Here is a 26559-nt window from a genome sequence, read left to right on the forward strand (position 1 = left end):
CCGTAGCCAAATGTGTAGTAGATGACATAGATTCCCTAATTGAGGAAATATAAAACCTGTTAAGTGGCCAGAATAAGCCACCACAAGTGGCCACCAAAATTGTAGCAATTTTCTCGCAAAGCAATCCCAAGAGGAAAGTCCCATGCTCTGACTCATTAACCAAGTGCCCAGTTGTAATACAAATAGCCAGGACCATCAGGAACCAAGCCTAATGGTCCCCCTTCATCTCATGCCCCTCCTAACAACATGGCGGAGGAAGTGGTAACTATAAACATTGCATGCTCCAATCACTTTGATCCCCTGGTTTCCCAAGACACAGACCCCCCCCGGACATTAATAATAAATCCACTACAGGTTCTCATGAAGATTCCATTGTATCCAAGAATAACGGAAGAAGAGCGAGTGCCCTGTCAGTTGAAAACATTAACGCTCTCCACACCGAATTGCACGAAATCAAGATTAATGTCTAGGACTTAACATCAGAAGTGTGTGTACTCAGGGGAATTATAGGGTCCCTGAGAGACCAACTCAATAGCGCGCACCTTAGTATGATTCAGGGGGTAGGAGAGGGTGCTGGGCCTGGTCGCACGCATCACCAAAGTAACAAAAGGGAGATTCGATGCGAGGGAAGCAGGAGTAGGGGTCATACCATGTACTCCAGCGCCCCAAATTACCAGCAGCAAATAGCAAATTATTTTTATCCTCAACTGCACCATCAAGCACTATTGCCCTTGTCGCCTATCCAAGGGAATACATTTTATCAGACCAAAATGGGCCATAACTTACCCGAAGTGCGATCAGGGCGGAACCCATGGATCTGGAGGGACAAGGGGCAATGTGGGTCCCATGGTAGGTACTTCGGGAGAATTGAACAACGCAAGAGTTTCTCCATTTGGAAATACCTGGCCAAGGGAACTTGGCTTTAATTCCCCACACAGGAAGTTTGGGTATAGAGAAGGAGAGGGAAGGCCGGAGGGAGGTGGAATTTTGGGCAAGAACAGCAGTCCCCTTAAGGAGGCCAGTAGTAGAGTGTACTTGATAAGTGTACCAAAACTGACTAATGATCAGAGAGAATTGAGGGATGCCCTGTTGAAGTAAGCTATCCATTGGATACAGCAGGTGAGATACTGATGCTCAATTCTAAGATCTGATATACTGAATGCTAAGCGCTGTCCCACAAATCAAGATTTTGACAATATAGAATTGGACCTGGTCTCTAGCAATTTAGTAATGGGGCTGGTTAATTTAGAGCAATGCACTTTGCCCCCAATTAAACCGCAAATCCAGTTTAAGTTCTCATCCCCAAGCAATGTCCTGCACACTGGTCAAAGTCAGGAGAACCTTTTAGCTAACATCATTAACACCAATGTCCAAGCTAATACTCATGTAGCTTCCCGTGAACAGGCCTGCCTGACGAGTTCAGGGATTGCATCCTCACAGCGCTATTTCAACCTCACTACAGGAAGACAATTTTCATCTCATCCCTAATGAGCAACTAGGGGTTAATACGGCTAGCGTTGAGGGGGGACAGTCCCTGAATCAAACAGCTACACGACTCCACCTACCCACTCATTTGACATCTAATGAGACAAGGGTCCAGCAACCCTTAAAGAGTATAGTAGGGAACTCAGACTGTTGTCTTGGAACCTAGTAGATCTCTGGTCGAAGGCTGCGTGTGACGACTGGGGGAGGCTGATAGACAGTTATGATATCTGCCTCTTCCTTGAGACATGGGCAATTGATAAAATACATAGAGCGGGATTCACCAATCATAGTATAGAAGCAACCCCATAAAAAAGGCCGTCCTGTAGGAGGATTAATAATCTGGATTAAAATCTTCATGGGGATCCACATTAAAAAACTTGATCTTGACAATTCCAACCTACTAGATTTGATTGTTAAAGACAAGAATAGGTTTCTTCTATTGGTGAATATTTATAACAGGTTTGCCTCACAACATCATGATTCCCCAACTATTACATACTTAGATAAAGTTATTGACAAGGAAAGGGCATCCCATCATATAGTTATAGCTGAGGACTTCAATGTATCATTCGAGTGCCTTGAAGTCACTAAAAACATCACTGGTGAAGAAGACGTGGAACTAGGCATCCCGTCCTTGAGTTATGGGAAGTTAGCAAAGAATGTGAAAGAGGCTCTCCAAGTTGCTTCCTTTACTTACAAATACGGGAAGCGAGCTGTGAACGGTCGCTCGACCTCAGATCTTAAACTACACCACACTTTTAAGCGGATAACCTCCAAAACTAGAATAGACTACTTCCTGATTGATGTACAACTATGGCCAAACCTTGTTGATATGTGGGTTATAGAGAGGCAAGACAGCGATCATAATGCCCTCTCTTTGGAATTAAAAGAAGTACTTGGTCCCCATTACCCACTCACGGAAGTAAAAACTTCTAACCGTACTGTCACTAGTAATAACAAAAAAAGGATTAAATGGCCACAAATAAAGAATAGTGACAAGACCCTGACAAAAAGGATACCATTGTTGCCGACTCCTTGATGATCCTAGGTACTAACAACTTGGAGACGCAAGCCATTGTAGACACATTCAGGATTTTATTAAATAACATCAATATATTTTTCTATAAAAACCACAGCAGGAATAAAACAACAAGGTCCAAATCAAATGAGTGGTTTGATGAAAACTTCAAATTAGCACACCAGTCCTTGATGGGAGCAAATAAGTCTGGCCAAAGAGAACTCATAACTATTTATAGAAGGGCCTATAACAATGCACAACACGAAGCACACAGGAACTGGCACACAGGGTTGTCGGAAGACTTACTAGCTGTGCCTCAAACTAAAAACAGTAAAGAATTCTGGCACTTAATCTCGAAAGGGACACGAAGTTTAGTCATGGAAGATAGCTTCCAATCCTCTCACAGGTTTGGAAGGCCCACTTTTCAAAACTGTATGCAGGACCAGTGGAAAGTGATGTAGTATCTAGGGAGCCCTCCCACCAGGGAGCAGGCACTGTTTGTCTTTCATTCTCAGTAGACGAAACCCTGGAGGCAATTACAAATATGCAGTGGGGGAAAGCCCCAAGCCTTGATCTAATACTGAGCGATCTCTACCTCTCTCAGCCCCAAATATGGAGTGTGATTTTAAACTATACATTTAACGCCATATTAAAAGGAGCAGATATACCAGACTCATGGCTGAGTGCGGAAGTCGTTCCCATCCATAAAAAGGGAGATAAAAGTGATCCGATAAACTACAGGCCGATCAGCCTCATCGATATTGCCAAGAAAATATTCTGTCAGCAATTGTTGAAGAGAGTTAATGACTGGACCAGTGAGGGGGATCTACTATCACCCCTGCAGACAGGATTCCGAGGGAAGACAAGCACTGTAGATAGTTGCTCCGCTTCCTTCTGATCCTGTGGAAATATGTAAAAATAGGTAAAGGTACTCTATATGTGGTATTTGTATATCTCCGTGCTGCTTTCGATCTAGTACCCCGGGAAAAACTCTGGACAGCTTTGACTAACCTTGGGATTCCACCTAACCTCCTGCAAATCATTATTAGATTACACACAAATAATTACGCCCAAATCAGATGGGAAAATGAAGGAGGACTAACTAACCGGATTGTGCTGAGCCGCAGAGTGAGGCAAGGATGCATTCTTGCACCAACCCTTTTTTACACTTTATATAAATGGCTTGATTGATCAATTAATGGATTGTAGGGGTGACCCCCCTAAGCTCGCAGGGTATGAGGTGCCCACATTACTTTTTGCAGACGACACCCTGCTAATTTCAAGTTCACCAATGGGGCTCCAAATTTAATAGACCAATTTGGGAGGTGTTGTGAGGAACAAGGATTAGAAATCAACACTTTAAAAACAAAATTCATTGTTTTAATTGCCACAAGTCCTTTAACCGAAGCAGAAAACTGGGTTCAGCCACATTAGAGGAAGTGAAACTATTTGATTATTTAGGGGTGAGGTTTCTTAATACACTATCATGGTCACCTCAAATACAAAAAAGTAAATTTTCACTACAACACATGGGGATAGCTTTAGTTAAAAAATTAAGGAAGTCAAGCTATAGACCACTGACCCCAGTGACTCAAGTGTATCAAGCAAAAGGAAAAGGGGCGGCACTCTATGGCGCAGAGCTAAGGGGGCATGCTAATGTAGCCGCCATTGAAAAGGTTGAAAATAACTTCATTAGGTCAGTATTGGAACTCCCTCGGAATGCTCCATTCACACCAATGCGCTTAGATTTGGGAATAAAGAGCGTTGCTCACGCAATCGCTCTTCAGCCCTTCATTTCCTGGATGCGCATATGGACAAATGACTCACCATTGCCACTGAAAGAGTCAATTCAGGATATATTATTACTGCATACTAAAGGAAGCATTGAGTAGTTTAAACACATTAAGTCATGGCTGAGTAAACTTGCCATGTTTGCTCTATGGCTAAACCCTGGTAATATTCAAAAAAGTTATTTAAACCATATCCAGTTATTGGAACTATGTGAAGGATAGCTGGCTCAATACGAGCACTACAGGGGAACTGACATGTAGGTTCCTCAATATTTTTTTAAAACACTTTTTATTGACATTTTCAAAAAATATGGAACAGTCGTCGGCATTGAATATGATGAGAATCAGTCCATTGACATGTGTACAGTCGTTCAACATCTGATAGAATAATACATTGATATGACAATAACATTGAATACCTCTCTGCGTTGGTGCCCTGCCGTGGATAATCAGATTGAGTAGCATCCTACGATCCGTCCCCTTGATTCCTTCAGTCGCTTACTTCTGAATCTGAATTTTCCCTCGGGGGGGTCGCATATATTTCCTCGATAGGTGTTCCACCCTCCCCATATCTGAGTCCATTTTTTGGGGCAGCCTCTATGTATATATACTGCCTTTTCAACGATCATTGTGGTATCCATATCCCTACACCATTGGGGAAGGGTAGGAGGCTGTCGGGATCCCCATCGCTGTGCTATGTTTCGCTTTGCCAGCATCATGCCCAATGTTACCCAGGTTTGTGCCGTACGGTTAAGATCTGTGGGTTCCCATATATTAAGGAGGCATCTCCTTGGTTCCAGGAGAGTCGTGATCTTTGTAACCTGGGAGAGTGTGCGCATTATCGCCTTCCAATACTGGACAATTACGGGACATAGCCAGAGGGTGTGAAAGAGAGTCCCCTCTTCGCCACAGTGTCTAAGGCAAAGCGATGAATCTATCCAATTAAGTTTATGTAGGAGTGTTCGGGTATAGTAAGTGTGATGTAGGATTTTTGTAGGTTCCTCAATATTAAAGATAATATGCAGCAAGAGGACTTCTTGAATCGAATAGAGTGGCCCTTCGCTAAAACATTATACTTAAAATTTAGGTATAGTATCCTAAAAATCAATAGTTTTGTTAGTAGTTGGAACGGGGTTGACATTTCGCCTTGCTGCCCAATGTGTGAGGCAGCACTTGAATCAGAAACATACTTTTTATTCTTTTTCCACATGTATCAAAAGACAAGAAAAATCTGGTTAATTCCAATTTGTCGGATTCTAGCAGGAAACCGCTTAACTGAGATTATCAGAATCCTGAAAAGTGACACCTCAGAATATCTGGTTTTTGGGTTACCTGGATACCTGCTTTATGCATGAACAATAAGAAGTAGGACACTTAAAACATTGAATAAAAAATAATTTGCTCAGGGCTGCAAGCAAATACAGTGAATGGATGACTAAGCGAGTGTGTATATAGGCATCTTTTATGTTATCACAATTAACGGGAATAGTGGCACGTAAATGCTATTATTATCAATCCGATAAAAATGTTAGAGATGTAATACAAAATGCTAATAGGAGTATGGCACCTGTAGGTTAAACTGGTAATGTACCATATTAACAAATGAAATTTTATACTTGTATATATTTTAATTTTAGCATCATTTTACTGAAGCTGCTAAATGTCACGAGCATTAGGCACTTTATCACACTCTAAATTATGTATGGTTGTCACTGGAATGATATTATATGTCTCCTGGTTGCACACCAAATGAAATAGTTGCTCTGGGATGTTTTTGTGATTTGTGATTAAGACCGAGGTGCTAGATATTACATGTTTAGTAGTACATTCAATCAAGACCCCGAAGAGAGGTTGTTTTTTGTTTTTCTTCCTCATCTTTTTCTTTAATCTTTTAAATGAACTGTATATGATGTACTTTTATGATTTGTATTAAATAATTGAATAAAGATAATATAAATGTTCCTCACCTTCAGTAACAATCTTTCTGATGAATACTGTTTATACCTGCAGTTTCCTTACCTTTTGAATATTCTCAAACACTAGATTAGATCTGTAAACTTTGAGACAGTTTTCCCATGTTCCTTGTCCTTTTTGCTAAGCTTTTTGAAACAGAGACAAGGAGACCATCAGATGAAATGCAAATATGAAATGGAGGAAAATTAAATTGGAACCTTATTAATTTTCAGAAGCCTCTGACCGTCTTTCAGAAGGGGAAGATGGGTGGGATAAACGAGGACTCTTCAGGGAGATAAAATATCCACCAGAAATATTGCTACTTGAAGAAAAGCTCACATCTTTGCGAGGAGAAACACTGCCACAGGAACTCTAATGCCCAGTGACGATGTTGAAGCCTTCACACTGGTGGAACAAGCATGATTACTTCTGGTGCTCCATTCTTAGCAGAAGTATACTAGATTTTAGTGCAGGCAATGATTCAGTGAGACAATGGTCCCCTTCAGGAACACCTTGCCCTTCTTGCTACCTACATATCCTACAAAGAGCTGGTCATCAGAACTGATCCCTTTTGTCAAGTGAATGTATTAACAGACTTCCTTCTAGGGTTCGTCTGATGTAAGCTATCCTCCTCTTTGGTCTGATTGAGCAGACGGAAAAAATGGGAAAAGTAATGGACCTCCCCATTTGAAATGGGATTACCACCTGTTAGAAATGGGTGTCTCTAATTGGCAAATTTAGGGACCCTTGCTTCTAGTCAGGGTAAGGGGGATACCCACATTAGATAACCCCTGCTCACCTCGTTGGTAGCTTGGCACGAGCAGACAAGCTTATCCCAAAGGCAATGTGTAAAGTATTTGTACTCAAAACACACAGTGATACAGTGCAAACACCACAAGTGGACACCACAGCAGTTTAGAAAAATAAGGTATCTTTATCTTAACCAAACAAGACCAAAATAACAAAAATCCAACATACAGGTAGTAAAATATGACTTTTGAACAATCATCTAAAAAAAAGAACTTGTTGCAAACAAATAGCTCCACCTGAGGCTATTACGACGTCGAGACAGACTATAATACAAAGTCCGGGCCAACTTCGACATGCGCGGCGTCGGGCACGGAGTCACATGGACCTCCAAACAAGAGTACCTTGGAACTAAGTCTTTGGACGATGCATGGTGTCATGGACGTGAGGCATCGGTGCAGAGGTCGAGGCCAGCTGTCTGGCTTCCACGGAGGAGGCAAGGCGTCATGTCCACGAGAAGGTGACCTGTCGAGTCCAGGATGGGGAAGTCGGTTGTGTCGGCAGTGAGGCGTCGGTTCCGGTGAGGCGATGTGAAGCCAAAGACTTATGGAGTCACCCTCGGGGGTTATCGGCTCTGCGATAACGCGATGCAGGCGCTGGCGGTGACACATTCGATGGGAGCGCTGGTATCGGGAAGGCCGAGAACTGTAAGAGTCGGCAAGGGTCAGAGGTGCAGTGCGGGTGTGGTGGTGCGTCATGCGCTTCACCAGCGGTGCCCCTGGCCTCAGTGCATGTCACGGAGTCACAGCAGTGTCGATGACAGCATTGAAGATTATTTTTCTTGCTTCTGTTAGATTTCTTCCAGCTTCCAACAGCAAAAACAACCTCCTAGGGCCCAAAATGGAATAGGCATCTCCTGGCAGGTCAGAACTCCCAGCAATGGGGTTCAGGGGAGCAGGTGGCGAAGTATTTGCGTCCCTGAGACTTCAGAACAGGAGGACAGCACACACAAGCCCTTGGAGATTCTTCTTCAAGCAGGTTTCTCAGCAAAGTTCCAGTCTTTGTCCTTTCCTTGGCAGAAGCAGCAACTGCACGAGAACCCCACACAGTACTCCTCCTCACAGCTCTCCAGGTCTTCTCCTTGGCAAAGGTTCCTCTTGAGTCCAGAAATGATCTAAAGTTCCGGGGTCTGGCCCCAACATTTATACCACATTTTCCTTTGTTCTCTTGTGGCATAAAGTCTCGTAGCTCTGTCCAAACCAATTCTGTCATCTCTGGTCCAGCTACTTGGCAGGAGGTGGACACCTCATTGTGCACAGGAGACAGGGTTTATTCAGGTGCAAGGAAAACTCCTCCCACCACTCTAAATGCAGCCCAGGTCTATTCAACTCAGCTCTCAGTCACCCAGGAAAGGTAGGTCACACCTCAACCCCACCGGTGGCTGTCTACAGTGAATGCACATCACCAGCCCCTGTCACTTCAAAACCAGACAGTCAATACAAAGGGAAGGTTAGGGCCTGGCAAATGGCCAGGTCCGCATGGCAGTAAAAACTGCACGCAGACACTGCAGTGCCAGGTCTGAGGTACATTTGAAAGGCTACTTGTGTGGGTGGCACAATCAGTGCTGCAGGCACACTAGTAGCATGTGACTTACAAGCCCTGGGCACACTCAGTGTACTTTAATAGGGGCTTACCAGTAAATCAGATATGCCAATCATGGATAAGCAATCATGATAGCAATTTACACAGGGAGCACTCAAAGCATCTAAGCCAGCAAAAACGAAATCCAGCACAGCATCAAAAAATACAGGAGGAAGAGGCAAAACGTCAGGGGAAAAAACGCATGGCAAGTCTAACACCAACTTAGGAAGGAAAGCAGCTTTAATCCTAAGGACCAGGTTGTAGAAACAGGTGAAGGCTGGTTGGTCACAGAGCAGAAAAGCCCAAGTCAAACGTCAGGGATTATGGGGACTTAAGGTGGTCAGAGACCAACTGCGGTGAGCCTGCCTCAAGCGTCAAATTGTCAAGGTATGGGGACACAGAGATTCCTAACCTTTGCTGATGTGCCTCAACCACCGCCATCAACTTGGTGGATATCCGTCTAAAAAGGAAACTGTCAGAGCATGAGACCTACCATAAATCGTAGTACTTCCTGAGCAACAGCAGGGTCGGTATGTGAAAATACTTGCCCTGCAAGTCGTGGGACGCTATTCAATCTTCTGCTTTGAGCACCAAAATTACCTGAGCCATGGACAGCTTCTTGACATTTCCCTTGCAATTGCAAGAGTTTAAGAGCCTGAGACCTAGGGTCAGATGCATACTGCTGCCCTTCTTAGGAACTAGGAAGTACCTGGAGTAACACTCCTGTCCTCCTGTTGCAGAATCAAAGGTGATCTACCGATTGAAGTTACTGAGGGAGAGGGATGAGATGGGGCCTTTATGAGGATTATAGCAAATCCTTGTTCTATAATTTGTAAGACCCACTGGTCCATTGGTGCAGCCCTTCAGGCCCCTAGAAATGCTGGTACCCTCCCATAGCCTCCTGGCTACGTGTTCCCATAAAAAGAAACTAAAGCAGCTTTCCAAGTGGTGCGGGGGAAGATGAGAAGATGAGAAGTGGGGTTCCTGAGCTTGTTTACCCTAAGTCTTGTCACTGCCTCTATATTGCTTAAGGAACTGATTAGGCTGCTGGGTGGACTTGGAGGACTGGTGCTGGCAAACAATAAACCCCTTGGAGTATCCATGAAGCTTTTGATACTGCATGTAAAAATTCAGGAGATACCAGACCCAAAGATCTAGCAGTTGCTCTGCCAGTGTTAACAGGTTAAGAATCTAATTTGTTTTGTCCCCATAAAGGTGGGAACCATCAAATAGCAAGTCCATTAATGCGGGGTGAGCTTTGCCTAAAAAGTCTGGAGAACAAAGTCATGCATCTCTCCTTGGTTCCTCAGTAACTCCATGGCCCTGGGCACAAAGTCAACCTGCCCAGGCCAGATCTAAGAGTCTGCATCAGGCCGTTTCTTACCACCTCTGCACAGCTGCCCTTCACAGTAAAGATATTCAATCTAGTCTCCACTCTAGGAAGTGGGAACACTAGCACTTCAGCTGTCTAACTTAACATAGCATTAAATAAGGCCACTTCTGGGGTGCCCACCCAAAGTGGACTTCATGTCCAGGTATCAAGAAGATTCTAAACCACTGGCATGCTGATGTGCCAGATAGTAAGCAGTACCTGATTGGGCAGGAAGGGGCAAACTGGCTGCCTCACTTCTGTCATCGTCATCATGAGGAATGATTTGTGGCATTTGGATCAGGTCTAAATAGGACTGGAATAGTTCTACCATGGGTTGCCAGTGCTATTTTTGTGGTGCAGGACGTGGCTGAATACTTTCTCTGTACCTGACCTCGTCCACAAGGTGTTACAGCACCTTCCTGGACTGCATCAGAATAGATTCAGACTGCATTCAAGGACCCTGAGGCGGAGCTGGTGCTAGAGACCGCACTAGTAATGTCGAAGTAGGCACTGGCTCCTGTGATGCAGACACTGACTCTGGTTTCGATTTTCATTGAGTTCTGATACATATATTTCTGCGTTTAGAATGGATACAGCAAAAATATAAATGCTGGAAAGCAATGGAAAGCAATGGAAAATAATGTCACTGACCAAGTGAAATATGCTAAATTTGTTCTGATATAATTTTTCAACACCAGGATACAATTTAACAGTCTCCGCACATCTGTCTGCTTTCTGTTTGGAGTATCAACCTGTAGGCAAAGATGGGACTTTCTAATTTTCACTTCCAGCTGGGCCCAAAACAAAGGCCTTTTTACAGGGCCATCAGCCTTTCTTTTGTTCAAATAACATCCTGGGGCTGCATTACACAAAGTGCCCCGGGTGTGCAACGGGCATTTGCGCCACTTTGCGTGTTCCTGGAGCACTTTGGTATTACAGAAGGGGGCACAGACGTTTGGCACATATTGCGCCAGCGCTTTCTCAAGAAGGCATTCCCTCATTTGCATGGGTGTGTGGCCCCATGCAAATGAGGAAATCCCTTCGCCTCTGCGCCCGTGCCATATTATAGACGCATGCCCAGAGGCAAAGAAGCTCTAAGGAGGCACACGGATAGTGCGCCTTAGGTGGCACACTGTCAGTACCCCCCGATAGCAGCCCTCTGGAGGGGGCTAGGGGGGTCCTATGGACCTCCTCTGACATCCCCTTGCATGCGGTGCTGTCACTCACTGCACCCACCTGCAAGGGGATCTTGAATCCCCTTGAAAAGTTCAGGCGTGTTGCAGCCTGCACAGTGAACAAGCATTGGCATAGCCAATAGGTCTCGCCTTTGGGACCTTATAAGTGTTTAGTTATCCAGCACAATATCCTTGGTGAAACAACATCAAGTGTTGCATGGCTAAACACTTATAAGGTCCCAAAGGCGAGACCTATTCGCTATGCCAATGCTTGTTAGAGACGCAGGAGGGTCTACACCTTTACCTAGCAGTTTAGGAGCGTTCCCAGAGCAATCTCTGATTGACTTGCTACCAGCCTCAAATAAAACTAGTGAAAGTTAAATGGACTTGGTTTTCTGTATCCATTCTGTATCCATTCTATTAGCTAGTGCTGACTGCAGTACATTGAACTCTGGGGATACTTGGTGGGATAGAAATAGAGCAAAGTAAAAAGTCTTGGATAATGAGCTTCCGGAAGACACACAGGTGGCTCTCGAGTGCAGCTTAAATATGTGCCCAAGCCACGCCTCCCTGCCAAATGCTCTCTTTCAGCCTCAGAGAAAAGGAGTGCCATTTAGAATAGGACCACAAGGTTGCACATTGACCTGTGCCACCGAGAGAGAACATATTACAGCCATGAAGGACACAAACATATTCCAGTGATGCAATTCTTTAGTTTGGTATATAGTAAGATATCGTATGAAAGGTGCATAAATAACACTGTGCAATAAAAATTTGCTGCATTCACAAAGAGTGAGTAGACACTGCGTTTTTTTTGTTGTAATTCTTTTGGCGGGGGGGTATCCGTATCCTTTTTTTTTTTGGTGTTGTGAGTGGGACTATAAAATGTAGAGAATAAATGGTGAAACGCATATTCTGCCCCAAGACTTTGATCCACACATTGCTTGAGGTTCAGTTGTCCTAACAATGCCTCTTATCAGATGTTGGTGTTTCGATCCCAATGTATAACTCAGGAGATCATCATCGGGACCACAAACAATACTAAAAGCATCTGAAGCCACTGAAAAACAAAGCGGAGATAGAAAAGACAATACCGAAACGGGGGTTTGAAAAGATGTCCAAAATGTATAAATTGAGTAACTCTCATTCCTCTGAAAGGTCTAAAAATATGTTGTGAAAATGGCTGCATTGACTAAAAGGTATGTAACGAGTTAAAAAAAAGAATGCCAACCCTCTCACTCCCACCCCGAAAAAGCCCAAGAAAAGCAAATGTGGCAATAATGCTGCTAAAAATACTAGAGGCTTACCTTAAATTAATGTCTGTGAGAAATGTGTGGGCAGATTCCACTGGTTGCAGAAAAAAAACGAATCGGCAACGATTCTTGAAAGCTGGATGCAATCAAAATGTATGTTCTAATCACCATCGTAAAGGTTACATGTGGAAAATGAGAAATATAAGTGGAGTGCAAATCACTTAGTCAAAAATTCCTCCACTATCTGCTCTAGGCGACTGTGACGCTAGGTGGCAAAGTCACTCCATGACTTAGTAACAACCAAATGCAGCATGACAGAGAAAAGGCCGCTGTAGAGCTTTTTCACTGGCGATAAGTAGATGAAACATGACAAGCCCGGATTCGAAAGTGGTGCGGGCACGCCCGCCGCGGCAAAAGTGAAAGCACATAAAAGCACGTATGTTTACAATTAAGGCGAGACGCCGCCGGGGAGGGGCGGAGGAGCATTCAGAAAGAGCGCGTGCACGCGCTCGTGAACGCAAGCTTGAGGCCAGCAAAATGCCTCTGGTAGCGATTTCTGAAGCCCCTTACTAAATGTCGAGCAAGCATATGGCTGGGTTCTAACTGGAACGGCATGGTGAGCAAAAAAACGATGGATTTAGGCCCAGATCTCAGTACTGGGGTGAATGTATGACATTGTTCTGCATTCTGTCCATCAACTGTTGTTTTTGCATTAGACAAAACACAGTTCTCTCCAGCAAGATTATCCTCCGAAATCTGCTGAGCACAAAAAATATTTTGGAGCAGATCCCTTTACCAATAAGATATTTTAAAATGCAGCCTCTTTGTGACCAATTAATTAAGCCAGAACTGTTTTACTGGTACATTTGTCAAACTGCTTTTCTTGACTCTGCCCCTCGTGACTCCACCCCTTCCTTTGCCACACCTTGGCCCCCCAATTTATAGGCTCCCGAGTAATGTTTTCCAATTCAATAACTGCTTTCACTGTAAAAAGGGAGGTTCACATACCTTCGTACCTGAAAAATAAACACACAGTGTGTGGTGGTAATGCCCTCAGAGTGTGAAGAAGAACAAGATGTTCATTGGACACCCATTTCTTTTTTATTAGATCTGTGCTGTGAAGTGAGTCTTCGTAGAAGAGGGAAAGACTTCAGCCTTATTTCGCATCTCTGTTTTTACAAAGCACTGCATAATACCATTGCCTAATTTAAGCCGGTGGTCTCGGTGCTCGGCACCGGCAGTTAATTGTCAATGCCACAGTTATGACAGTCTGTCACATGGTGGCGCTGCTCACCTTATTAAGAGATGAGCAGAACAACCGTTGTTTATAAATACAATGTACATTAAAATAACTAATGCCTGCCTCACTAGATATTCCTTTCGCTTTGAGAACCTGGAATATTCTGATCTGTCGCATTTGCAGGCGAGAGTGATAGTTAATAGTTCTTTGGGTACCACCACTGGCAGCAATACTTAGGGCAGTGGGTGGTGCAAGCTGCAGTGGTCTCCTAGTCAGGGCCCTGGCACTTATTATTTCACAAATTAAGCACTGCATAATTCTTTGGCGTGAGAAGCGTTTGTGCCTCGGTTGCACCTATAAACAGAGTATTGTTACCATTTTGATAGGTCCCCTTGCGTATATGTTTGGTCAGTCTTGCAGCCTACATCGAGTATAGCAGGGGCGAATTACTGCCACGTGGGACCTATAGATGTGTACAGTTTTGTCTCTTTTATGTATATAGATGCGGCGGTTCTGGACACACCTGCTTCTGATTGCCATATCAGTTGCTATCACAGACACAACAGTAGAATTATGGAGATATTATAAACAACGCAGCAAAACATCCACATTTGTGCCACCTAATAATTTATATTATAATAGAGTGTACCTCTAGCTTTGTATAATTTCACTGCAAAGGAAGCCTCGTGCAGCATTTTACTGACCTGTGGTGATATTGAAAGGCCTCCGAGGGGGTCCCCTTCCAGTACATCAGTCCCCGCATTGTAAACAATGATGTCTGGTTTCATTTCATTTAATGCACCTTCCATTTGTGTTTTCACTTTGTGGAGATATTCTTCGTCTTCTGTACCCCAGTCTAACTCAATCTTTCGCTTTATCGCCCCTGGAAATAATTTAAGAAGCTCTGTTTAACAAGCCTGCAATACAACGTAAAACGTCATAAGTTTAGAAGAAGATTTCATCTGGGACACCAAAGAAAGGCAAAGCCAAGGGCTTCAAAGTGGTTGCTTCTAATTCTACAGAAGCCCAATAAATGCACGAATACACAGACACTTAGGGCCTTATTATGAGTTTGGCGATCCGATGGACCACCAAACCCATGGTGGCGGTGTGGCTACCACCGCACCGTTGGTCCGATCGCCCCATTACAAGTAGGATGGTCGGACCGCCATGGGACCACTGCTGCAGCCAGGGATCTGCAATCCCTAGCATTCTTGAAGCGATTTTGAGGCCGCATTATGCTTGGCGAGCCACTGCAGCCGCCAACCATATTACGAGTTTCCTCCCTACCTCACTTTTCACAGCAGTGAGCCTGCCATGAAAAGTATGGCAGTGAAGAAACAAAGGGGAACCTACAGGGTCCTCTGAGCCTCTGGGCCTTGTGATACATCGAGGGGGGCACATGGTGTGCCCCTCTGTGTGCATACACCAACAGTTCCTGCAGTGCATGGACTTGACAGTCTATGCCCTGCAGGAACTTGCTTTGGCGTTCCCCATGCAGTGCCTTTTTTTATAGGCACAGCAGTGGGACTCCCAAACAACCTCCCGTCAGTGACGAACAACGTCAAAATCTGGCGGGCAGTGCTCACGTCAGTTTGGCGGTGCGGGGTGGACCCACTCCTGCACCTCCAATCTCATAATAAGGCCCTTACAGTAGGATACTCCTCTGCTGTACGCTCATGAAAGCTCATGAACAAACATAATTTCTTATTACCTATTTGCCCGAATTCCTTTTCACAGTCCTTTCACTCTGAGGTTCAGACATACACTAAGCAGTGGTGTTGGAAAAAAATTCAGAATTGGCATGCTGCCATCCATTTTACATCCATGAAGTCATACGGAATGTGAAAAATACAAGTATTAAACAAAGAACAAGTGTTGCAAATGTATTCAGCCCAGAGTTGTAAGGATGTATTATATAGCTCGTGGTGAATTTTCAAGCACACTATCACAAATATCTAATGCATGATGTGGTATTGTACTGTCATTCACAGACAGCGCCCTTACCATTAAATGGCCTCTAAATTTCACAGATGTACAATTTTACTGCAAAAACAATACAGCACACAAACCATAACGAGTGGAAATCAAGTTTCAGAAAATATTTATCATCTGCGCATCACAAAGTAAAGTTTCTTGATTTGTTTTGATCTTATTAAACTCTTTGTTTGCATCATACTTCAGAATGACAAAATGTTTGCCTTACCGGATAAATATGTGTACAGTTTATTTACAGGTATTCAAATTTTGTTGCGTATTAGAAAAAAAATTACATCATGCGGCTTTCCCTTTCATATTTCACACAAGGCAGCAAGATTGTCACATAGTTCACATTACAAAAATCCTCCAACTTTGTAGTCAGAGAAAGAAAAGTAAATACCATTCTCCAAGTAAAATGAACAAGCAGCAATATGTTAGAATACATAGCCTGACATATGACCTCTGTCTTTGAAGAACTGCAAATGGGACAAGACAAAAACAGAATTAAAAGGAATATTTACTGCTCATCATCTGAACTCTAGCTTGTTTTTTGTGGGGGTGCTGCAGCACCCTTTGCACCACTACTTCCAGCACCTTTGAACCAAGGAGAAGCATACCAAAAAGAATGGCAAACTACAGTTCTCTTTTTTTTGTTATTAACAGACCCAAAGGTCTTGTCCTGATGTTCTTTTTTCACTTTCAGCGAAACACGAGAATTATAACAATGCTTGCATCTCCCATGACCGGCATTTGTCTTTGCCTGGGAGCATGACGATTCGCTGTATTCAGTGTTGTTAGAAATTGGGTTTTTGGTTTGCAGAGGTATGTACCCTGTCCAAGGAGGAAACAAAGTCAGGGTAAGCCACGATACACCCAAACTATCCTGTGCTCACCTCTGGTAGCTTGGAACACAGCAGTCAGGCTTAACTTAAGAGGCAATGTGTAAAGTATGTGTGCAACACTTCAAACAGTAACACAGTGAAAACCACAAAAAGACTCCACGCCAGGTTAGAAAAATAAAGAATAATTTTATAAAGAAAACAAGACCAAAAACAATAACAATCTAACAAATAAAGTCAAGATATGAATATTTAAAGAATAAATGTAAAACAGTGCTTAAATGGGAGTCCAGTACTTATACCCAGCTGTGCCTTTGAATTGGGGGAGACTTTAAAGAAAGCTTTGGAGTGCACAGAAGTCCTCCTATCCTGTCCAGGCTCCAGACTCACTACAGAGTAGTATGCAGTCCTTCGTGTGTGGAAAGGACAGAGCCTATTCAGGTGTGAGTGTGAGGCTGTGCGCAGCTTCTCCCTCCCATATCTGAGGAAGGCCCCTCAAAATACATCTAAGCTCCATTTATGCGTGGCTGTCTAGAGGGAATACACAAAGCCCAGCTGTAACCCAATCCAGACTGATCAGAGACAGGCAGCAGGAATAAAGTGGCTAAAGTAAGTAAATGACAACTTTCAATAAGTAAAAAGAACAGATGATGGACGGAATGCTGAACAAATCAAACATTCACCCCCAGGCACAGAACTGGGTTAAATTCATAGTTGTTTTTCACGCCACACCATTCCAGTTTAGACACAGCCATATGCAAATCAGTCTTGACCCTGCTCCCTATGGGAACAGTCCAGCCCAAATTGCCAGGCCAGGTTCTCCCTGGACCTGAATCAAGCATCCTGGGACCGGTTTCATGGTATCATCCCTCATCAGCCAGGCTAGCTTGAATCTGGTGGCGTAGCAAGCACGGGACACATGTCTGTTCATACCCTTCCCACTTAGGGCAACAAATGCAAAAAGAACAGATGATGGACCAGATGCTGAACAATTCAAACATTCACCCCCAGTCACAGCTCTGGGTTAAATCCATCAATTTGTTGCACGCCACGCCATTCCAGTTTAGACCCAGCCATATGCCATATGAGGGGTGACATCCTGAAACCGGTCCCAGGATGCTTGTTTCTGGTCCAGGGTGGACCTGGCTTGGCAGTTCAGGCTGGATAGTTCCCATGAGGAGAAGGGTCAAGACTGATTTGCATATGGCTGGGTCTAAACAGGGATGGCATGGTAAGCACAAGAACAATGGATTTAACCCAGATCTCTTGACTGCGTATGAATGTTTAAGTTGTTCTGCATTCCGTCCATCATTTGTGTGTCTTTAACATTCTACAAGTGGCATTTGCCAAACTGTAATCTAAAATCCAACTTGATCATAAATTGTGGTTTTAAATTGTGAGTCCAGTGTCACTAAACTTGAAAAGTCTATCTCTTCACAATTGGGAATTACACTTTCAAAGTTGAAATATGGTAATCCCAATGTTATCCTATGGGAGACACAGGCCTTGCAGTAGTGAAATTCGAAATTGGGATTTTTCACTACCAAGACATGTAAAACTTCAAATGTACATGTCCTGCCTCTTAAATACATTGCACCTGGCCCTGTGGGTTAGACAGGGCCTACCTTTGGGGATATGTATATGTATAAAAAGAGAAGGTTTAGGCCTGGTGAAAAGGGTACCTTGCCAGGTCCACGTGGCAGAGTAAAACTGCACAAAAAGGCTCTACAATGGCAGGCCTGAGCCATGGTTACAGGGCTTCTTAAGACGGTGGCACAATGAGTGCTGCAGCCCCACTCGTAGCATTTGATTTACAAGCCCTGGGCACATATAGTGCAATTTACTAGGGAGTTATACAAAATTAAATATGCCAATTGGGGTTAAGCCGATATTACCACATTTAGGGGAGACAGCACAAGCTCTTTAGTACTGCTCAGCAGTGTTAAAGTGCTCAGAGTCCTAAAGCCAGCAAAAACTAGGCCAGAAATATGGAGGGAAGCAGGCAAAAAGTTGGGAAGACCACCGTAAAGCTGTCAAGTCTAACAAGTGGGCTGGGGGGAATGGCTATATACCAAGGCGAAAGCGGATGCGCAGACGTCCGAGGGTTTGTGATACATGCTTTATGATATTAGCAGCTTGAAATTGAATGTGCTTTTAAAATCTGCTTTAAATCGTTTTAAACCCTCCTTATTTTGATTTGCACTTAATTGGGCTCCCTCTGCCCTTCCACTCCCGGCGGCGTCTCCTTTTTGCCAGTGAGTGTGCCAGTTTCTTCGGAGTGAGCTGCTGCTGAGCAGGGCTGATTAGTGGTCTTGGGGGAGTGCCTATATAACCATGCCGGAGTGGACACACAGTCTTCCAAGGGTTTGTGATACATGTTTTATGATATTAGCTTCTTGCAATTGAATGTGCTTTTACAATGTGCTTTTAATTTGTTTTATAACCACATTCCTTTGCTTTGCACTTAATTGGGCTTCTTCAGCCCCCCGCTCCTGGTGGCTTCTCGTTTTTGCCGGTGAGAAGGGCAGTCTCTCGGGGGGTCAGCGGTGCTGAGCAGGGCTGATTAGTGAGATGGGGGGAGTGGCTATATAACCAGGCGCGAGAGGATGTGCAGCCTTCCGAGGGTTTTTGATATATGTTTTATGATATATGCTGCTTGCAATTGAATGTGCTTTTAAAATCTGCTTTTAAATCATTTTAAAACCTCTTTATTTTGATTAGCACTCAATTGGGCATCCTCCGCCGCTCCACTCCTGGCGGCGTCTTCTTTTTGCCAGTGAGCGGTGCAGTCTCTTTGGGGGTGAGCTGCTGCTGAGCAGGGCTGATTGTGGTCTTGGGGGAGTGGCTATATGACTAGGGGGGAGTGGACGCACAGCTTTCCAATGGGTTTGTGATACATGTTTTATTATATTAGATGCTTGCAATTCAATGTGCTTTTAAAATTTGCTTTTAATTCGTTTTAAAACCTCACTATTTTGCTTTGCTTTGCACTTAATTGGGCTCTTTCTACTTACAGCGGCTTCTCGTTTTTGCGGGTAAGCGGTGTGCTCTCTTCGGGGGTCAGCTGCTGCTGAGCAAGGCTGATTGGTTGACTGGGCAGAGTGGCTTTATCACCAGGCAGTAGCGGACGCACAGCCATCTGAGGGTTTGTGATACATGTTTTATGATATTAGCAGCTTGCAACTGAATGTGCCTTTAATATCTGCTTTTAATTCATTTTACAACCTCCTTATTTTGCTTTGCTTTGTACTTAATTGGGCTCTTCTGCCCTTCCGCTCCCGGAGGCTTCTTGTTTCTGCCAGTGAGTGGGGCCGTCTCTTTGGAGGTCAGGTGTTGCTGAGCAGGGCTGATTGGTGGGCTATATAACCAAGCTGGGGAGAGTTGTTGGCCTAACAGCTAGGGCGCTCGACCTCGGACCTGGGGAACTGGGTTCGAGTCTCGGTAATGACGCTGAATCCTGTGATTCTGGGCAAATCACTTAATCTCCCCGTGCCTAGCAAAGAATGAATGTGTGTCCTCATGTAACGTAACTGGTGCAATGCAAAGCGCTCTGATACCTGATTGGATTCGAGTTAAGTTTGCGCTATATAAAACTCTGCAAAAAATAAAAAAAGCTGGAGCGGACGAGCGCAGTGGGCATGTCAACGACATGCCAAAGGCACGCCTAAGGCAAGCCAGTCTGCACCTGTCCGCCCCCGAATGGGACATGGGACGAGGCCCTCTGGTCAAATTTTTATGTATTTTGCGGTGCAGCTGAAAGAGTTGAGAACAAAGGGTACTGTCCAAGTGCTATCAAATAGGGTGTTGGGGAGATTGAGAGAGAATGGATTACTGATTTCCAGTGGAGAGGTTGACCATTTTTACTCCAGGGAAGAGAAAGGGGGAGGGGGTTTTGTTCACAATGATCAGTGTTTGGTGACAGGGGGAGTGGGACAGAGAAGCTGGACACTACCACTAAGAACGTGAGCCCAGACAAGGAGTTATGAGCAATGCTGTTAAACACATGCTCCCTTCACAATCACAGTTTGGAGATCTTCTCCCTCCTGCAAAATGACAAATTTGATGTATTGGCATTAACAGAAACAAGGTTGGAAGCAGGGTCACAGCCAGATATTGTAGCGGCCCTGCCCCCAGAGTATCATATCCTCTTGCATAATCAGCAGGTTGGGGAAAGAGGTGGAGGGGTGGCTTTGATCGTCTTGAAAAAACTTGTCACAGAGATAGTGGCTGCAAAACTATAGAAGAGGCCAAGGAGCAGGGGGGTAAAAGTCGAAATGAAGGTTAGGTGTGTTGTTATTATGGTGGTCTATCACCCACCTTGGTTAGCTCCCCTATTTAACCAGCTAATTCCGGAGTTAATGAATGATGTGTGCTCCAGATATAATCATATAGTAGTGGGGGGATTTAAATTTTTGGTGGGATACTGTGGGGTTTGGTGACAGGATGGAAATGCTGGGATTAGAGCAATTAGTGGAGTCTTAAACCGTGGATTTGGTATGGTCCACTCAACCATTGGCCAGGCTAACAGGGATTGACCCCTATGGTTGGTCAGATTATTATTAGATAAGGTTTATGATCTCCCTGCCTACTCAGTAGACTCGTTGTCTGCCAATTTGGTGTACAGTACGTAACTGGTCAAAAATAAATAAAAAACATCTTGTGGAGGCTCTAAGTGTAACAATTGAGGACACTTAGAGCCTCCACAAAGAGGGCGGGGGAGGTAGAAAAAAAAGTACGCGATTTGGGAGTTGGATCCAGGATACCATAGATAAGGTGGCGGTGGTTTGTAGGAGAAGAGTAAGAGATAGAAGTAGGTGCACCTCTTGGTACATCCTCTTACTTTGTGAGGGGAAGCAGAGGCTTCGCCGGTGTGAAAGGCACTGGTCCCAAGTATTATGAGCCAGCGGCTCTGAGATCTATAAAGAGGAATTGGGAAATTACAAAAGAGCGATTATGGCCACTAAAGCAGCCTTTTATGATGCAAGGATCACTGAAGCCAGTGATCCACAAAAGGAGACCTTTAAGGTGCTCAAAGAATTAAGTCGGACGAAAGATTTGGTCCTAGTGGTAAACCCTCAGGATTGCAATAGGATGCAAGATTTTTTTAAGGACATCCTGAAGGAAGCAAGGAACACCTAGCTTTGCTCTTGCCCACTGATAGAGGCTGATGTGCCCCCCCCAACTAGGTTGGGCATCTATCAGTATTTTCACACATGGATCTAGAGACGCTGGCCTCGTCGTTGGCAGCTGTTATATCTGGCTCACCTGAAGACCCTTGTCCCCCTGAGGTGTTTGAAGCAGCCTTTCCCACTGAGGGGGTGAGGTTTTGTCTCTATTGAATGCCTCATTGGCATTAGGAAAAGTGCCTCTGAGATTAAAGAGAGCTACAACATAAAGAACTATCGCCCAGTTTCCCTGCTGCCATTTCCAGTTAAAATACTGGAAAGGCATGTAAATAAGATCCATACAAAATTCATAGAAGATCAGCAAGTGCTCCATCCTTGCCAATTAGGCTTTCGGGCCAATCATGGTACTGAGTTAGTGATGCTATTGGTTTTGGATGAACTTTGAGTGGCGGCTAATATGAACAGGCCCTCTGTGTTGATCTTGCTAGACCTAACTGCAGCATTTGATACGGTTGACCATCAAGTGCCCCTGTACCAGTTAATGGCATGCAGTATGATAGAGTCTGCACTACTGTGGATTTCATCATTTCTGAATGACCGGTCACAAAGGGTGCAGATGGGTGGGCATGTCTCTAGAGAGAGGGTGCTCTCTTCTGGGGTTCCTCTGGGATCTGCACTATCCCCACTCCTGTTAAATATTTATTTATACCCTCTGATTGCAGCATTAGCACAGTTGGATTGTCAACTGTTCAACTACGCAAGTGGCACTCAGTTGCTCTTACAGATAGAGAGTTCCACGCAGGTACAGTTAAACGTTCAGTATATTCTGCGGTTCATTGTGAACTGGATGACAGCTAACTCGCTGAAAGTGAATCATTATAAAATCGAGGTTCTACCTATCACTATGAAAAGGAATCCATGGAAGGATGTGTTTTGGCCATGTGAGTTATGTTCCATCCCAGACTCCATGCCAGTAGTTCAAAGTCTTGGTATTAAGCTGGATAGTAACCTGTCAATGGCTAAGCAATTGGTGACAGTATGCGGGAGCTGCACAGGTCTCCAGGCAGCTCTGGAAAGAGGTTCCTATCCTCTCGTTTGCTACTATGAGAACAGCGGTGGCTGCATTGATCATGTCACGGCTAGAATATGGTAATGCCCTGTACATTGGCCTCCCCAATAAGCTGTTGGGTAAGCTTCAGGTGGTTATGAATGATGCAGCAAGACTACTGTTCAAGCTATGACACTGTTGCAACAACTGCATTCGCTGCCAGTGAAACAGAGGGCCATGTGCAAAGGCCTGTGCATCTTATATTAAGTAATGGCTAAGGCCCTATGTGCCTGGGTACTGTCTACGCTACTCTGAGGCGTTTTTGTTGACCTGTCCACGCTTCAAGGAAAACTATTTTGAGCAGATGGGCATTTTCTGTTATGATACCACAGATCTGGAATGGACTTCTGGAAGGTTTGAGGAAAGAAACTGCTCTCCTTCCCTTTCAGAAGAGATTGAAAACTTTCCTATTTAAACAAGCTTTTGGATGAGATGAATACTTCTTATCTCATCAATATCAGTAGTAACATGTTATCATAACCCTTGGACAAGCACCTATTTGTGATTTATAGAAGTATTATTAACATAATATAACAAGTTTGGTCAGGATAAAAAAATGCCATGTTCACTGCTATCCCGGAGTTATGGACTGCAGAGCAGCCCTCCTAAGAAATTAACTGATTGAGCACTGCTGGCCGTCAATTTTGACCTGCAATTAAAGAGTGTGCCCAGAGGGATAGGCTATGACAGTGACACTGCCTCCTGGAGTATAAAAAGACTGAACGTGTTACTGGGGTGGGGGGGTCTTTAGCCAGTATGGTACTGTGGATACGCTACATTCTATGAAGTTGTGAAATGGATTCGCCTTAAAGGTAAATAAGGCGGATTAATGTGGTACTGTCTGTGATGCTTATGACCCTGTCCCTCCTTAACTCAGCATTTGCTGTCTTGTGGTCTGCAGCTAGACATGTATTGTTGCCCGATGACACATTTGGATGCAGCTGTGGAAATTGGAGGCATCAACATAGCCCTCATCTCTGAAACCCAAACTATTCAGTTCACATCGTAATGATCTCATCAAGAATGATGATGGCCACTACTGTTGTCATACTCTGGACCTCCCTCCACCTCAAGTGACTGCTCGTACACGTGTTGGTCGCTATACTCGAGAAAGACAGAAAACTGGCATGGTGGTTCCAGTTTCTACAGAGATGCAGCTGTACCTTGAGAGATGGCTGGGGCACAATTATCTCTTGGAAGAAGGTCCCATTATCCATTTATCCCTGAAGCCATAGCAAAATATGCCAGACACCTGAATTGAGAAGTGACCGTAAGACACTAGAGATAGGAGAGACTATACCCAGAGAAGCTCTTCAGTCCTCCAAATGGAGGCAGCTATCAGCCATCTTCCACCCATCCTGACTTTCCCTCCAGCCTTATGGAGAAATACTTCGCTGGTGAGAATAGAAAATACACCAATATGCAAAAAAAGACACATTCCTATAAAAACATTTGAGCAATATATATAAAACAACAGCATTTGCATATTTCAGCAGAACCAGATATCTCGAGGTTAAAAATTCCATAAAATATTAACAGTAAAATTTATACATTGTTTAACATAGGATGTCTTTTTTTCCTGAGTCGTACTGCAGCAACAAGAAAGCAAGCAATATTAAAAATATCCCAGGAATTACTCAGCATTTGCAAATAAAGTAACGCAGGTCTAACTTGTGAAAAGCCCTTTCCATTCAATATAGGGACTAAAAACGTCCTACGAATATCATTATAAAAATCACAGAACATCATAAAATTTAAAGTGTCCTGTGAAGAATAATTATCACATTGACACGGGCCTGCATCCTCAGATTTACACCACCCGGGAGATCGCCCAACAAGAAGTGAATCAAATTAAAACGGAACCTAGTCAGGAGCCAGCGATGGAGGGGCTTGGTCACAATTTTCAAGAAGGGTTCGATTAACAAGGTTGTTTTTGTCAAGAAGTGTGCCCTAACTAGAGGTTTCTGTAGCTCCTGTTCTTCCCGTTCCATCATCAATGTTTTCGTAAAATTAATTTTGACCCACTTCACGTCTTCCTTATTGATCCTTTCTGGGGCTTCAAATAATTCTGGCCGCCCTATTTTAGATAACATAAGCTTAACATAAGACAGCCACTTGATGTTACTAGCTTTATCCAGTTTAACAGAATCCCGCAGGATCTGATGGTTCAAGGTTAATTCTGGATTAAGCCAGGTTTTAAGCCAACAGAGTAACGGGGCTGTGCTCAAGATATCAGAGACGTAACCCAACCCCAGTTCCTGATCAATAGCAAAGGTTGGGGTTGATTGAGGTACGGACAGGAAGCTACGTATAAATCTATTTTCAGCTATCTGCACCCCTGCCTGCTGTTTAAACCCCCAAATAGATGAGCCATAGGCCGCAATAGCCAGACACTTCGATCTATATATCTTGAGAATGGCCTCTACAGGCCTAGCCCCCAAACGCTGAGCAAACCCTAATAAAGCTGTCGTAGATCTAATAACTGCATTTTTTCAAACTTTTGTTGCGGGGCTCAAGAACATCTTTCATCGAATAGTACCCCTAGGTATGTAAAAGAGGACACCATGGACACTTCAACCCCATTACAATAAAAGGATTTAGCTTTTCTAATTCTATGACCCGTTGTCATAATATGTGACTACCCAATGTTCACTACCAGGTCCGAAGACTGCATGTGGGCCCAAAGGCATCCAAAAGCTGCTGGAGGCCTACCACAGTACGTGCTAAAAGGACAGCGTCATCCGCGTATAGGAGGACCGGGATTAGGCAGTCTCCTACACACGGAATATCCGGGCTCGCCTCAACTAAAGACTTGTCCAGGGCGTTAATATAAAGTGTAAAAAGCAGAGGCGCCAATATATATCCCTGACGAACGCCCCTTCCTGATTTAAAAGACCTTGTGCATCTGCCTTCCTGGGAAATACCCACTGATGCTAAAAGGTCCCAGTGAAGATCTGCCAGAAAATAAACTAGACACGGGTCAGTACCCATTTTCAACAAGATACTTCACAGCTTCGACCTGTTAACCAGGTCGAACGCTGAGGATAAATCCATAAAAGCCATTTGCAGGGAACCTTCTTTAGCCATAGTGTATTCACTTATTAAGAAGTATAAATTAAGACACTGGTCCATAGTACTTCTGCCTTGTCTAAAACCGTACTGTAAATTAGATAAAATCTTATTATCAGTAGCCCAATCTGTAACTTTAGCTAAGATCACTTTACCTAGTATTTTAACCGCCGAATCAATCAGGGATATCGGTCTATAGCACCGCGGGTCCCCTCTCTGGCCCTTTTTAAAAACTGGAATAATAATCGACTGGGACCAGGATACGGGAAACCCTTGCGTTCCAGAGGCATTAAAAACATTAACTAATATTTTCGCCCAGAATTTAGGATCACATTTATATAGATCTGCAAGGACACAGTCAGGGCCAGGTGCTTTATTACTAGAAGTCTCCTTTATTGCTCTCTCAATATCCTCCTCGTTAAACACAAGTGGTACTATGTCCTGCTGAGGTAATGACCTGGGGATGGAGTCTAGTACCTCATTGGAGCCATAAATTGCCTCGAAATGGGACAGCCACTGTGCCTCTGTGATATTACTTTCCTATCATTCTCCAGTCCTGAGAAAAAGGGGGTATTAACAATAGCCCAAAATCTTGAACTATCCTTTCAAACCTCAACAGATAAAAGTGCATTCCAAGCCTCTGCCTTAATCTCTGATTTCCCCATATAAACTGCTATCTTATACTGCTTCCGTAATCTCACTATCAATACCGTATCTCGAGGTAAGCTTTTCCAATCTAAGACTAGGGAACGGTGGGCTCGTG

General features: G+C 44.0%; 1 protein-coding gene across 2 annotated transcripts in view; it reads right to left on the reverse strand.

The window, feature by feature from the left end:
* The window catches only part of HDAC11 (histone deacetylase 11), a 241746-nt gene that overhangs the window by 24169 nt on the left and 191018 nt on the right, over nt 1–26559 (reverse strand). For both annotated transcript variants that reach the window (XR_014968512.1, XM_085624814.1), the window contains exon 9: nt 14379–14557. Coding sequence is in view for 1 of the 2 variants with exons in the window: in XM_085624814.1 (XP_085480940.1) it covers nt 14379–14557 (179 nt within the window). In the remaining variant the exon portion in view is untranslated. The remainder of the gene's footprint in view (nt 1–14378; nt 14558–26559) is intronic.

Source organism: Triturus cristatus, chromosome 9, assembly GCF_964204655.1.
Source record: "Triturus cristatus chromosome 9, aTriCri1.1, whole genome shotgun sequence".
NCBI classification, from domain to species: domain Eukaryota; kingdom Metazoa; phylum Chordata; class Amphibia; order Caudata; family Salamandridae; genus Triturus; species Triturus cristatus.